At 44.5% G+C, this 16,017-nt stretch overlaps 1 protein-coding gene across 3 annotated transcripts in view; it reads right to left on the reverse strand.

Moving 5' to 3' along the window:
• Positions 1–792: 792 nt before the first annotated feature.
• RASL12 (RAS like family 12) overlaps positions 793–16,017 on the reverse strand; it is a 30,057-nt gene continuing 14,832 nt past the window's right edge. For all 3 annotated transcript variants that reach the window (XM_087878315.1, XM_034424750.3, XM_034424749.3), the window contains 3 exons: positions 8,881–8,954; positions 6,168–6,358; positions 793–2,266 (listed from right to left, as the gene is read on the reverse strand). In XM_087878315.1, the coding sequence (XP_087734441.1) occupies positions 1,903–2,266; positions 6,168–6,358; positions 8,881–8,954 (629 nt within the window). In that variant the 3' untranslated portion in view covers positions 793–1,902. The remainder of the gene's footprint in view (positions 2,267–6,167; positions 6,359–8,880; positions 8,955–16,017) is intronic.

Raw genomic sequence — 16,017 nt, forward strand, 5'->3', positions numbered from 1 at the left:
GACAAATGATTAGGACTCTATAGACTGGGTGAAACCAGGCTTAATTGCAGTAACTGTGAGAGGGATCTTGGAGTCTTAGTGGACAACCAGTTAAATATGGGCCAGCAGTATGTGGTGGCATCCAAAAAAGCCAAAGCAATCCTAAATTGCATTAACAGAGGGATATCATCAAGATCAAGTGAAATACTAATACCACTCTATAAAGCCTTAGTAAGACCACATCTAGAGTACTGCATCCAGTTTTGGTCACCACACTATAAACAAGATGTTGAGACTCTAGAAAGAGTGCAGAGAAGAGCAACCAGGATGATGAGGGGACTGGAGGCTAAAACATACGATGAACGGTTGCAGGAACTGGGCATGGCTAGTCTAGTGAAGAGAAGGACCAGGGGAGATGTAATAGCAGTCTTCCAATATTTGAGGGGCTGCCACAGAGAGGAGGGGGACAAGCTATTTTGCAAAACACCTGAAGGCCAGACAAGGAATAATGGATGGAAACTGATCAAGGAGAGATTCAACCTAGAAACAAGGAGAAATTTTCTAACAGTTGAGAACAATCAACCCATGGAACAGAAGTTGCCTTCAGAAGTTGTGGGAGCTTCATGACTGGAAGCTTTCAAGAAGAGACTGGATTGGATTGCCATTTGTCAGAAATGGTGTAGGGTTTCCTGCTTGGGTGGGTGGGTGGGGGGTTGGACTGAATGGCCTACAAGGTCATTTCCAATTCTGTTAATCTGATTTATCTGACTAATCAATTCGAATTGATTAGGAAAAATTAGCACAAAGGACAAAGGACTTTAAATGTTTCATTATCTGTCCAGGAACGCTAGAGGGCGATGTGCATCTACACAATCTACGTTTTGTCAATCCAAGGGGGATCATCATAAAACCCATTATTGGTGCTCGCAGTCATATTCCCTTTGCTTGTGCTTCTGTGTGAATTTGTCCATGTTGTGCTTTCCCCTTTATTTTCTTTCTACAAAGTGCTCCTCCAAACATAGAGGGGGAAAAGAGAAGGGTCGTATATTATTATTTCTTCCTCTGGTTGAACAATTCTGCGGTTTTTGTTTTTCCAACCATCTTCCTGTTATTGATGGAAGAGAACTTAAAGTAGGAATTAAGAAAAGACCCTTGGTGAAATCGTGATGCGGAGTGTGGTTGATCTTAACCACTTAGGGACATGGAAAACATGGAGTGGGTATGAATGTCCAAATTTTCAAACGTCCAGAATTCCAAAGCACTCAAAGGCAAGGCAAGAAACAACGGATGGAAGCTAATCGAAGAGAGAAGCAACCTAGAACTAAGGAGAAATTTCCTGACAATTAGAAAAGTTAATCAGTGGAACAGCTTGTCTCCAGAAGTTGTGGGTGCTCCATCACTGGGGGCTTTTAAGAAGAGACAACCACCTGTCTGGGATGGTATAGGGTCTTCTGCTTGAGCAGGGGGCTGGACTAGAAGACCTCAAAGGACCCTTCCAATTCTGATATTCTATGTCTTCTCTTTCATGGTAGAATCCTTCTTTGGCTGGTTGTAGCTCCTCTGGCTTCCCAAATCTCTACTCAGTCCCAAGAAAAGACCTCAAAAGCAAACTCTTTCCATGGGATTCTTCCATCGATTGCTCAAGCAACACGTGGCAGAGTCCTCCACATGTTTATGACCAAGAAAAAGGGTTTTAGAACCACCTTCCCCACCTGGTGGTTTCATCCGTAGTTTGTCCACCGTCAATTCATGGTCTTTTCCCAAAATGCTTTGCTGCATTCTTAGCCAGGCCACGTGGGCTGCAGGAAAGGCCAGGAGATGGCTATTCAAAATGGCCCCATCCTTGCATGGGGATTCAAGAACCCATCCCAGCCACAGCTGCGTTCCTTGTTCTACCTTGGAACTGCCGTGCAGAATCCTTGCTTAGAATATCTTAAACCCCTTCAGCAAAGTCAACGCTGGAGCCTTCCTCTTGCTTTGAGCTCTTGAGGATTTGACCGTGACCAGCTTGGCCCGGGCAACTGAAGGGACCTCTTTGTAGTTGACAGTGGAGAGGGAATTGTAGGTGGAGGCAATGGTGGCGGTTGGGACCAGGTGAGCCGAGGGCTTCTCTTCAATGATGAACAAGGGCCGGACTGCCAGAGGTCTGTCCGACTCTCTCCTCACTTCCCGTACTGCCTCGTGGAAAATGTGCTGCACAGACTCGAACTCCAGGCATGCTGAGACTTCATGGAAGGAGGAGCCGTACTTGGTGGCAAGAGACATCCCTTCGGCTTTGGTGACCTGTCTGGGAGAAGAAACCGGGAGAGAATATCCCATATGAAAAGAGGCAACACAAAGAACTGACAGGCCATGTCTATTAGTTCAGGGGTGGGTTTCAAAAATTTTAGCAAGGGGTTCTCTGCCCGGTTGCTGGGTGGGTGTGGCCAGGGTGGGCGTGGCCTAGTTGGCCTCCTGCACCATGATGGGGGAGGGCTTTTTGCCCTCCCTGGGCTCCGGAGGCTTTCCTTGAGCCTCCAGGAGGGTGAAAACGGCCTCCCCAGGCTCCGGAGGCCCTCTGGAGGCTGGAAGCAGGCCCATTTCCAGCCTTCCCGAATTTCTGGTAGACCCGTTTTTCACTCTCCCCGAGCCTCCGCGCATGTCCTGCACTTATCTGCATCCAAAACAGGCCATGTGGGGACTCCTGGGAGGGGCCGGGCGGGCCGGGCGGGGCGGGGCCAGCCAGGAGTGGGATTTGGGGGTTCTCCGAACTGCACAGAATCTTAGCTCGAGGTTTCCCCGAACCCCTGTGAACCCCCAGCAGCCTTCCCCTGTATTAGTTGCCAGATGCAAAGCACTAGAAAATGAAGTTATAGTTTAGCAATGCCTGGCTTATTCTTTCTTTAGTTGATAAGAAGACTGTGTTTTGGGGTTCACCTACCTATGCAAAATCCTTGAGTTTCTATGACTGACGTGAAAGGAAAGAGCACGATCCCACTTCAAAATGTTATCTTAGTAATATGGCTGTTAAGTGAATTGGGCTTCTCCATGGACTTTGCTTGTCAGAAGGTCGCAAAAGGGATCAAGTGATCCCGGGACACTGTGTTCTGACCTAGGCTTCGCAAAAGCACGCAGCAGATTCCTTGTCCCGACAAAACCCCTTTTTATTAAGCTAATGTGAATTCCTCTCATTCACATCCAGCAAAGTCCCGGCAAAAAGTCTTTATGGGTAAATTTACAACCACGGACCTTATCAGGCTTGGAGAGCTGCCAGGCCTATATCTTCCAACCGCAATGCTGTACAAGAAAAGACTTGGCAAGGAGTGTCTGAGAGTCATGAACAGATCTTCACACTAATGAAATGAACTAATTGTCTCCTGCAAACTCCACTCCTCTTTCGCTCCTCTTTATTCCCTTTGGGAGGGGCCATTCACCATCCACCTGTGCCTTTACTCCTGCTGTGGTTCGCCAGCAGCCTGCAGAGCTGGCAGCAGAGTCGGACAGTGAGGAGGCTGGGGAGGAACATGGGCCAGTCCTGGAGTCTGGGGAAGGCTCGGATGAGGGCTCTGCGTCGGAGGCAGAGATGGGGCCAGAGCCATCTGGGAGTTGTGTGCGGACTCCGGAGCCTCCAGAGTCAGACATCAGAGATGCAGAGGAATAGGGGGAGCTTGTTCCCAGTGCGCACATGCGCAGAGCTGCCAGAAGGCAAGAACAGTTAAAACAAAAGGGACGACTCGGGAGTAAGGCTTGGAAATGATTGGCCCCTCCCATAAGACATAAAGGAGGAGCAAAGGCACGTGAACCTTTGCAGGAAAGCAACATTGTGGATGATGTTGGTTTGTACTTTGAAAACTCCATTTTTGACTTTGTGTTTCCATGTGGCCTTGCCAGGATAATTGCCAATTAGGTCTTTGGCAGCGTGTCAAAGAAGATAAAGGTGGGTGTTTACCAGCCTTATCCGAAGGACTGTGGCAGACTTCTGTTGGACTATTTATAAACTCCTGGTGATTCAGCATGTGCTGTGAATGAAAGGAATTCACAGCAGTTAATAAAATTAAAAAAAGGGGGTGGGTGGGTCTAATTGTGTGCTTTTTTACTATATTAGAAAGCCTAGATCAGAACAACTCCTGAGTCAGCCCTTGTTCCTTAACTGTTCCCTTCTCCTGGCAGCTCTGCGCATGCGCACATTGGGAACAGGCCCCAGCTGTTCTTCAGCCCCACTTATCTCCAATTCCGAAGGTAGCTGATAACTGTCGGACGGCCCTGGCCCCCTCTCTGCCTCTGATGCAGAGCCCTCATCAGAGCTTTCCCCAGACTCCAGGACTGGCCCATGTTCCTCCCCAACCTCCTCACTGTCCGAATCTGCTGCCAGCCCTGCTGGCCGCTGGTGGGCCACAGCACACTGCAACCGTCATAAATACGAATCAGTTGTCAAGCATCCAAATATAAGTCACGTGACCAAAGAGACGCTGCAACCGTTGTAAGTATGAAAAACGGTCATAAGTCACTTTTTTCAGTGCCCTTATAACTCTGAAGAGTCACTAAAGGAACTGTTGTAAGTCAAGGACTACCTGTATAAATCTAAGTGCCATTGCTAACATTTGCTCTTCCCAAGCAAGCAATCCAAGCCAATACAGGACATCTAAAGGGGCATGTTCTTCTATAGCTGTTAGCCATGCATTTGCTCAGCCAATTTGGGTCTGGTGAGCCCAAGGCACACCGGGATTGCCTTGTAGCCTGTGCGTCAGGGGTGAAATGCTCCCGGTTTGGACCGGATCGCCTGATCCGGTAGCGATGGCGGCGGGTGGTTCGGAGAACCGGTAGCAAAAATCCCTGCTCCCCCTCCCTATGCTCAACTGACCCATGCAATCATCAGAGGCTTTTTATTTTTATTTTTAAAAGCATTTTTTTCTACAATCTCTTTGGCCGAAAAAATGCTTTTTAAAGTAAAAAAAAAAAAAAAAGCTTCTGTTGATCGCGCGGCTCAGCTGGGATCGTCAGAAGCTTTTAAAAGCATTTTTTTAACAACCTCTTCAGCTGAAGAGGTTGTAGAAAAAATGCTTTTAAAAGCCTCTGGCGATCCCAGCTGAGTTGCCTGATTGTCAGAGCCTTTTAAAAGCATTTTTTTACAACCTCTTCGGCCAAAGAGGTTGTAGAAAAAATGCTTAAAAAAAAAAAAGTTGGCCACGCCCACTCAGTCACATTACCCCCCACCAGGCCACGCTCACAGAACCAGTAGTAACAAATTTTACATTTCACCACTGTTGTGCGTGTGTATTTACTGGAGCTTAGAGGACATTCCAATCCAGCACGACTTTGAGAGGCTTATGTTCCAATCTAGTGGTAAGAAGATTAAAATAATGAAACAGGATACGAAAATAAGAGAGCTGCTATAGCACGAACCATCACAGAAGATTCCAAAAGAGATTAAATGTACATGGTAGCAAAATCCTGGGTTGCATTCCCTATTTCTACCATTTTATTTTTCAGTTCATCTGACGCACCAAAGTAAAGTCTGGTCTCAAGAAATAATCTAATTCTAATGAAGAGGAGTTGCTGTACTTGTTACAGCCATCTCTCTTCTCTCCCTTCCTCTCCATGCTGGCTGAGAATGATGGGAATTGAAGTCCCCCATAGAGTTTGGAAGGAGCCAGGTTGGTGATATCTCTGGTCAAAGAATTCTACAGTATAGTGCAATATCGGGTTTTCAATTTCAATTATATAAAATTATATGTAAAGGATGTATGTTTATGTTTTTATTTTTATAGTTATAATGTACACTGAAGACAGCATTTAATTTCGTTGTACCATGTGCAATGACAATAAAGTCAAGTCAAGTCAAGTCAAGTCAACTCAACTCAACTCAACTGTTGACCATTATCTGGTGCCAATTTAGAACAGAACTTTAGTTGACTAGATTCTTATATGCAGTCTTGAGTGATTAAATGTCTGAATTGCAACTTAACATATGGGCCTGATCCTTTGCACCTAACAATAATCTAGTCAACTCTAGTACTAAATTAATGCCAGCTAAGGGTCAATGGAATTCAAGAGGGATTGGACTTGGGCCGTTTGTGGCAATGTAATGATTCTAAGCTGATGATGTGCTTAACTCCATCCCTTGCTCTTCTCCTACAGGATGCTCCCTTTCCCCAATGATATGAATCAATCCATCCCCTCCTTTGGCTGAGCTCTTAGCCTTTTCTTACCTGTACTGTTCCATATCCAGCTTGTTCCCTATCAGGAGAACTGGAGATTCGTGGAACGTATTCTTCAAGTGGAGAGCAATGAGATCCAGGTACTGCTGACATCCTTCAAAGCTCTTTCGGTTTTCAATGCTGTAGACTACCAGAAAGGCATGGGCCCAGTTCAGATACCTCTCACAGCCCACTGGTATGTCCTGAAAGAGAAACATGTGGGAATCGGTTAGAAGGCCCAGCACCAGAACAGTTTTTTTCCCGAACGCCATCTCTCTGCTGAAGAAATAATCAACACCGTCAACACTGTCAAACTATTTACTAAGTCTGCATTACTATTAATCTTCTCATCATTCCTTTCACCCATCTCCTCCAGGGGTGGGTTCTACTTATCTTTACTACCGGTTTGCAATGGGACAGTGCGTGCGAGCTTGCTTCACTCGTGCGCGCGCTTGTGCTTCTGCACATGCGCAGAAGCTTCTGTGCATGCGCATATCACCCTGGTTTTACTACCAGTTTGATAGAACCGGACCGAACCGAGAACAACCCACCACTTATGACTGTAACCTTGTTGCTGGTATCCTTACAATACATATTAACTGTTTCTAATGTGATTTGATTGCTTATTTGTTCCCTATGACTATCATTAAGCATTGTACCTTATGATTCTTGACAAATGTATCTTTTCTTTTATGTACACTGAGAGCCTATGCACCAAGACAAATGCCTTGTGCGTCCAATCACACTTGGCCAATAAAGAATTCTATTCTGTTCTGTTCTGTTCTGTTCTACCCGTCCCTTCCCTTCCCTTCCCTTCCCTTCCCTTCCCTTCCCTTCCCTTCCCCATTCTCTATTCTATTCTATTCTATTCTATTCTATTCTATTCTATTCTATTCTATTCTATTCTATTCTATTCTATTCTATTCTATTCTATTCCATTCCATTCCATTCCATTCCATTCCATTCCATTCTATCTCTCTTATCTAACAGCAAACAACACATCCATCTTGGCAGGAATAAAGGTAAAATAGAACCGGGGAGAGAAATGTAACAAGACTGAAGGAAGCCCTATCTCCAGGCATCTATTATTTCAAAGCCCCTTTGGATCCAAAACAGTTGGACGCTGCCTTTGGCAGTATATTAAAAAGCCATTGTGAGTTTTGATGAAAGGAGTGAAGCCGGTTGCCTCGGGCCAAGCATAACTTTCGATCTTATCTCAGATCAGTGTATTTTGATCTTCCAATAAGAGGGGAGGAGAGTCACATGCCTTCTCTGGCCTTTAACCTTTCAAGCTGCAACTCTGCTTTAGTTTTCATTAAAAGAAACTTTGTTTTCAATGTTAAACGAAACACGACTCCGTCTATTTGACTCTGTCCTGGTGATGTTCTTTTAAAAATATCCTGAGAAATATTCTAGACTCTGGCAGAAGACAACATGAAACTACCAAACTCCAAAGAGGAATGCAGGGCTTATTTCTATTTAAACTGATCTGGAGAGGGGGAAAAAAAGCAAATAATATAAAAAATTTAAAAAAGGTGAGTCTTGCTCCTTGCCTTGTCAAAGTCAAATGAGAAAGAAGACACCATTTGGATCCCGTCACTACTTGCAATTTTGGGGCAAAACTTCATGGATCCTGGTCCCTTTCTACAAAACTCCACATTTTTTAACCTTATATACATTCAAGTTTGCAAATCACTCAGGCGATTGGCAAAGGAGGTAAGGTAGATACAGATTACTGAATCACAACTATCGTGTTTCCCTGAAAAAAAGACCCTGTCTTATATTTTTTGAACCCTGAAATAAGCACTTGGCCTTATTGCCATGCACTCAAAAGCCTGATTGGGCTTATTATCAGGGGATGTCTTATTTTGGGGGAAACAGGGTAGCTGTATTTTACGTGAACCAGAGGTGGGTTTCAGCAGGTTCTGATCAGTTCTGGAGAACCAGTAGCAGAAATTTTGAGTAGTTCGGAGGCCCGGTAGTAAAAATTCTGACTGGTCCTGCCCCCGTCTATTCTCTGCCTCCCAGGTCCCAGCTGATTGGGAGGAAATGGGGATTTTGCAGTAACCTTCCCCTGGAGTGGGGTGGGAATGGAGATTTTACAGCATCCTTCCCCTGCCATGCCCACCAAGCCATGCCTACCAAGCCATGCCACGCTCACCAAGCCACACCCACAGAACCGGTAGTAAAAAATTTTGAAACCCACCACTGCCTATAAAGCACTGTGAAGTGCTTTATAAATCTAAGTGCTATTGCTCTTGCAATTAAATCTTATTTTCCCAAAGAAGTGAGGATCTAACCAAAATCAAACATCAGGAGAACTGATTGGATTTGCCTAGAAATGATCCTCTACTGATAGAAGGGGCTCTTGCTGATGGGTCTCTTCTCATTTGTAGCTGGTAAAATGTTACCTGATCCTTCCACCTGTGGTATGAAGACCGTATTTGGAAATGCCGAGATTTCATTGCAACTTGTTCAATGGTATTTTGTTCTTAGTGCCGTTATCTGATCAGCTTAAAATCATGGCAAGTGGACTAAAGTTTGTGAGTCGGAGATGTTTTGTTACTCATCCAAGTAACTTCTTTTTTTAAAAATAAATTTGACCGATGAAGTTACTTGGATGAGTAATGAAACATCTCAGAATCACAAATTTTGGTCCGCTTGCCATGATTTTAACCCTTTAAAGATACTTTTGGACTGGGTGGTTGAGCTGTCATTGACATACCTGATCGGCTGTATCCATCACCTTGAGCAAGACAGGGTGTTGGTCTACTATCTCTTCCGAAGCGTAAGTGTCTTCTGCAAAGCAAATGTTTTGAAAGTTGGTAGATCGTTTGGGGAGAAGCCAGTATTTTTGTAACCCTAAACCAGGGGTCTGAAACCTTAAACACTCAAAGAGCCATTTGGACCCGTTTCCCACAGAAAAGAAAACACCGGGAGCCACAAAACTCCTCCCGTGACTGACTATTTCCTGAGCAGCCACAAAAGTAGCATATGTACTTGAATTAAACATTCTGTTTTCTTCCGAAACTTTTTTTTTCTTGGATTTACCCATGGTTGGCCTACTGGGGGTTGAAAAGCTCAATCAATTGCGTGCCGGCGGGTGTTGCACATTGGCGGTTGTGATGCATATTTTGAATGACAGGGAGCCGCAGCAGAGGGATGAAAGAGCCACATGTGGCTCCAGAGCTGCGGGTTGCTGACCCCTGCCCTAAATTAAGCTGGGACCCTCAAAGGAGGTGCTGATTGTGTCTCACCTTCCTCATGTAGAGCAACAGGCCTTTTAGATTGCTACTGGACTCATCATCATTATCATTTAATGACCCATAATCCCTTGCAGGGTGGAGTCTGGGTAACCAAATGGAGCTAGCGGAGCATTTTAATGTCCGGATGCCCTTCCTGTCACCAATGCGGAGCTTTGTTCTGCAGATATATTCTCATTGTGCCCAGAGAGAGAAATATCTGCTCTACCTAGGTAAGTATTTCTCTCTCTGGGCACAATGAGAATATATCTGCTCAACAAAGCTCCGCATTGGCGACAGGAAGGGCATCCGGACATTAAACACTCTGCTAGCTAGGAGGGACGCGGTGGCTCAGTGGCTAAGATGCTGAGCTTGTCGATCAAAAGTTTGGCAGTTCAGCGGTTCAAATCCCTAGTGCTGCATAACGGGGTGAGCTCCCATTATTTGTCCCAGCTTCTGCCAACCTAGCAGTTCGAAAGCATGTAAAAAATGCAAGTAGAAAAATAGGGACCACTTTTGGTGGGAAGGTAACAGCGTTCCGTGCACCTTTGGCGTTGAGCCATGCTGGCCACATGACCACGGAGACGTCTTCGGACAGTGCTGGCTCTTCAGCTTTGAAGCGGAGATGAGCACCGCCCCCTAGAGTCGGGAATGACTACCACATATGTGCTAGGGGAACCTTTACCTTTTACCTTTACCTAGGTAACATTGAACTCACAGGCTCCCGATTGTGAGGCGAGAGGTCTACCTCTAAGTCACTGCACCATTCTGCTAGATTGCCACTGGACTGAAACGAACAAATTTCATACACGTTCTGTTGAATCCAGAAGCCCTTGAGATATCTCTCCAACTATTCAAGCAAATTCCTTGGAAATTATGCTCAGCTCATATCTATGCAAAGGAGGCAGACAGTAAGAGACCTTATCCTGCAACCTATTTTTAAACATTAAAATAATAAAAAGGCAATGCTAAACTGACTATCACATGCTTGTCCCTCATCTGGTCACTTTTGCACTGATTGTTCAAAGGGGGGGGGGAAGGAACATGGGAATTAGATTGCTACTTCTCACTGAATACCGCTTGTTTAGATATTGCCTGCATAGTTTTTTGTTTGTTTGTTTTTTTTTTAATTTGATTTATATGCCGCCCTTCTCCGGAGACTCAGGGCGGCTTACAATGTGCTCAGCAATAGCCTTCATCCTTTTGTATATTTATACAAAGTCACCTTATTGCCCCCACAACTGGGTCCTCATTTTACCTACCTTAGAAAGGATGGAAGGCTGAGTCAACCTTGAGCTTTGGCGAGATTCGAACCTGCAGTAATTGCAGGCAGCTGGTCTTAATAACCAGCTTAATAACAGGGTGTCTTAGACCACTGTACTACCAAGGCTCTTCATTTTGTATGCAGTAATTACAGTAGTGGCCAAAATTGTGGAAACCTTTTGGGAAAAGTGTATTTTTGAGGTCTGATGGCTAACAACACCACTTTTTTGGGGGGAGTTTCAAGATAATCCTATTCCACTGCTGGAATGGCCTGGGAATAGCCCAGACCTTCACCCAATTGAAAATCTAGGGAGCCGACTAAAGAAATTTGTTAGTCAGAAGCGACCCAGCAATAAAACCCAGTTAATAGAAGCAATCCTTCAATCTTGGTTTCACATTATAAGAGCTGCAGAACTAAAAGACTTGGTTCATTCCATGGGAAGACGTTGTAAGGCTGTAATTCATGCTAAAGGTTACCCAACTAAGTATTAACTGACATGGGGATCATTTTTGTATATCTCGTTTTTTCTATGGTGATAATTTTTGTATATCTCGTTTTTTCTACGTGTTTCACTTTTTTTCTTTATACTGTAACTGCTATTCTAACAGCAAATCCTTCATAAAACTTATTGCATTACATTCTCAATTAAATTATCTTTCCATTGATATATAATTTTAGGGTACTACTACTACTACAAAAAAGTGGTGTTATTAGCTAGTTTTAGAAAATACACTTTTCCCAAAAGGTTTCCACAATTTTATCCACTACTGTATTGCGATCACTGAAGCCTTTTCAATGAAAGCCACAGCTTTTGAGAAGAAATCTCAGTAGGCAAAATGAATGGAAAACATCCTTGGGAAAAAAAAAAAAAGATCCAGAATTTATTCTTCCGTGCCTTCCCTGAAAGCCTCCTCTGTCGTTCTTCAACTTCTGGATATGACTCAAAAGAGCTACCTGCCAAGAATTTCCAAAACAATTATACCCCAGCTTCTTTGTCGCTGATTGATGAAGTTCCTAGCTTCAGTCTGACTCCTTGCTCATAGCTCTCCCTGGATGCACCGATAAACAGAAAACAAACGGAAAGAGAGGCTGTAGATCAAGTCATAACCTTGGTCTAACTTGTTGGTGGAGCCCTCCAGGATTTCAAACTGTGGTTTGTCTGAGGATGGAAAGACTGCAAGGTGGTATGATGGTTGCTACTGTTCTACAGTCTCTTTGGGGGACTCAGGAAATGGTCCATCTGAACATCACAACCACCTGACTTAGTGTTGTTCACATTAATAGAAGGAGGTTCTCAAGAACAACTTGCCTGCAGAAGTTGTGAATGCTCCAACACTGGAAGTTTTTAAGAAGATTTAGAATAGAATAACAGAGTTGGAAGGGACCTTGGAGGTCTTCTAGTCCAACCCCCCTGCCCAGACAGGAAATCCTACACCACTTCAGATAAATGGTTATCCAACATCTTCTTAAAAACTTCCAGTGTTGAAGCATCCACAACTTCTGCAGGCAAGTTGTTCCACTGATTAATTGTTCTCACTGTCAGGAAATTTCTCCTTAGTTCTAAGTTGCTTCTCTCCTTGATTAGTTTCCACTCATTGTTTCTTGTTCTATCCTCAAATGCTTTGAAGAATAGATTGATCCATTCTTCTTTGGGGCAGCCCCTGAGATATTGGAAGACTGCTATCATGTCTCCCCTAGTCCGTCTCTTCATCAAACTAGACATACCCAGTTCCTGCAACCGTTCTTCATATGTTTTAGCCTCCGGTCCCCTAATCATCTTTGTTGCTCTTCTCTGCACTCTTTCTAGAGTCTCCACATCTTTTTAACATGTTGGATAACCATTTGTCTGAAATGGTGTAGGGTTTCCTACCTAAGCAGGGGCTTGGACTAGAAGACCTCCAAGGTTCCTTCCAACTCTGTTATTCTATTGTTCTAAGGTTTCAGACCAGGGTCTTTTAAACCCTATTTTGAGAGGCCAGGGGCTAAACTTATAACCTACAGAAAAAAAAATAGTGACACTGAACCTCACGGAGTTCTAAAAGAACAACAAGGTTCCAAGACAAGTTGCCAAGATTACTCAATCAAAGTTCTCTTTCTTTCAAGGGATGGGTTTGCACAACCCACATACACACAGAGAGGAGTAAAAAAAATAAAATAAATCAGGTTGGTGGCCACAATTCCCATGATCTATGTCACCTTCTCTTCATGGATCATGGATCTCCTCGATCATATTAAAGACAATGAGGTAATTTTTCCCAACCAGCTAAACTTGATTAATTGTAACCATGGTTGGGTTGCTTGTGGCTTAGCCTTTGGGACAAATCCACTTTGGCTGGTTGGCTCGGTTTATTTTGCTAAAGAAGAAAATACATAAATTCAGGGAAGAAGTGAAATCTGTGATGCGAATCCAACCAGTCTCTCATTTTCTCTTTGTTTAGGCTGGGGGTAGGAACTGGAGAAAATCAGAAAATACAAGGACAATGGAAACAACCGTGGCAAAAGAAAGCAAAGATAGTCCCAATAATGTTAGTTATAAAAGGTAAAGGTAAAGGTTCCCCTCGCACATATGTGCTAGTTGTTCCCGACTCTAGGGGGTGGTGCTACTAATTCTTTTCTAAACTTTCTGAGTGACTCAACCCACCAGTTCCCATTTCACAATGGTCCAATAAAATTGGACGATAAATCTGAGATCCCATTAAGCGGGACTGGATTTTAAAACAACACTTTGGCTCAGTTCACACCAGGGATGAAATCCAGCAGGTTCTGACAGGTTCTGGAGAACCAGTAGCGGAAATTTTGAGCAGTTTGGAGAACCGGTAGCGGAAATTTTGAGTAGTGTGGAGAACTGGCAAATACCACCTCTGGCTGGCTCCAGAGTGGGGTGGGAATGGAGATTTTATTTATTATTTATTTATTTATTTATTGGTTCGATTTATATGCCACCCTTTTCCGGAGACTCAGAGCGGTTTACAATGCGTTAAGCAATAGCCTTCATACTTTTGTATATACCTGCTTAGTAGGGCTTTTGCCCCCACCCCCAAGCGGTGTTCTATTTTATACAAAGTCAGCTTATTGCCCCCACAATCCGGGTCCTCATTTTACCTACCTCAGAAGGATGGAAGGCTGAGTCAACCTTGAGCCTGGTGAGATTTGAACTCGCAGTAATTGCAGGCAGCTGGCAACTAAATACTACTTTAACAGTAGTTTAGTCCACTGCACCACCAGGCTCCTGATTTTGCAATATCCTTCCCCTGGAGTGGGGAGGGAATGTAGATTTTGCAGTATCCTTCCCCTGCCACACCCAGCAAGCCATGCCCACCAAGCCACACTACACCCACCAAGCCATGCCCACAGAACTGGTAATAAAAAAAATTGGATTTCACCACTGGTTCACACACCCAGTCCGCCTCCAAAAAGCAAATTCTGACATCTCATACTTAGTGTCTCCTTTAAATCAAACCTTCATTTCAGAATGTTTAACAGAGAGAGATGCAAGTGATAAAACCCATGAAGTATAACCCAATACAAACATTTTTCCAGAGTTTTAGAATTCCAGGCAAAGCATTGTGGTTCCAGTGTCCGTTTAGCTAAGACTAAAAATGCTACCACTTAAATCTCTGGTTTTCCATCCATTAAAAACCCTGAGTAAGACCACAGCTGGAAGACTGCATCCAGCTTTGATCACCACATTACAAAAAAAGATGTTGAGACTTTGGGAAAAAAATGTGCAGAGAAGAACAACGAAGGAGTCTAAAACATATGAAGAACGGTTGCAAGATTTTGGGTTTGGCTAATCTGGAGAAAAGAAGGACCAAGGGTGACATGATAGCAGTATTCCAGTATTTAAGGGACTGCCACAAAGAAGAAGAGGGGGTCAACTTATTTTCCAAAGCACCAGAAGGCAGGACAAGAAACAATGGATGGAAACTAATCAGGAAGAGAAGCAACCTGGAAGTAAGGAGAAACTTCCTAACAGTGAGGACAATTAACCAGAGGAACAGAAGTTGCCTTCAGAAGTTGTGGTTGCTCCGTCTCTGGAGGTTTTGAAGAAGAGCCTGGAAAGCCCCTCTTCTGAAATCTGCTTCAGCAGGGGGTTGGGCTGGAAGAAGAGACTGGACAGCTAGCTGTCTGAAATGGTATAGGGCAGGGGTCTTCAAACTTGACAGCTTTAAGACTTGTGGACTTCAACTCCCAGAATTCCTCCTCCAGTCATTTTAGCTCAGTAATTCTGGGAGTTGAAGCCCACAAGTCTTAAAGCTGTCAAGTTTGAAGACCTTTGGTATAGGGCAGTGAGGGCTAACCTGTTTGCCATTACGTGCCAAAAGCGGGGGTCTCACGGGGGGGGGGTGTTGCACATGCGCGTGTCCATACCTATAACTCAATGCCTCTCCTGCGCCCCACCCACTCGCGCATGCGCGGGTGCCCACCTCCCACACTCCTCCTGCTTTTGGCATGTGATGGCAAAAAGGTTACGGGTGGGCCCGGTAGGCCTGTTTTTCGCCCTCCCCAGGCTCCAGAGGCTTTCTTGGAGCCTGGGGAGGGTGAAAACGGCCTCCCCCCTCCCCGGAGGCTCTCTGGAGGCTCCTCCAGTGGGCGTGGAAGACCCAAAAATCAGCTGGCCGGCACGCTGCAGCTGAGCTAGGGCAACTGTTGCGTGCCCACAGATATGGCTCTCCATAGGTTCGCCATCACGGGTATAGAGTCTCCTGCTTGAGCAGGGAGCTGGACTAGAAGACCTTCAAGGTCCCTTCCAGCTCTATTCTGATTGAGAAATCCAGGAAGCAAATCCAGGCTGAAGAGAAGGACAGCAAAAAAAAAAAATCTTTTAAGGTCTTGGCTCCTTGCCATTTCAAGGGGGATTTGTGGGTTGACAAGGGATCTGCATCACAGCTCATTAACTTTCTGGAAGGTTTTTTTTTTTTGTTTAAGTCCAGAAGCCTCTGCTTGCCCTCCTAGGCAATCATTGTTTTCCATCTCGATTTTCCTTGGTATGTGCTCTAAATTTGGCAGCTTGTTTTGAAACAGCCATGAAGCATATTTGCAAGCAGAACTTGGAAGAACTTAAAATACCCTTGCAGCATGTTTGGAATTAAAAAAAAAAGAAAAAAAAAACCCTCCTGAAGAGGGCTGACATTTTCCAGAGACCCAAAAAAGGGGATCCATTTGTCTGCTTGCTGGGAGATCCCTTTTCCTTCCACCCTCCCTGCGTTTTGCTTTGTGTCAGGTAGGTGGGTGGTTGCTGGTGGCCTCTGGGATCTGAGCCATTTCTTGCAACCCAAAGCAGGATTATCCTAGCTGACCGATAATCGACCTGAAAAATCTCTCTTTGGTATCCCAACTTCCAGTATCTGTTCAT

The sequence above is a fragment of the Pantherophis guttatus genome, chromosome 13 (assembly GCF_059756535.1).
Source record: "Pantherophis guttatus breed Tessera chromosome 13, ASM5975653v1, whole genome shotgun sequence".
In the NCBI taxonomy this organism is placed as follows: domain Eukaryota; kingdom Metazoa; phylum Chordata; class Lepidosauria; order Squamata; family Colubridae; genus Pantherophis; species Pantherophis guttatus.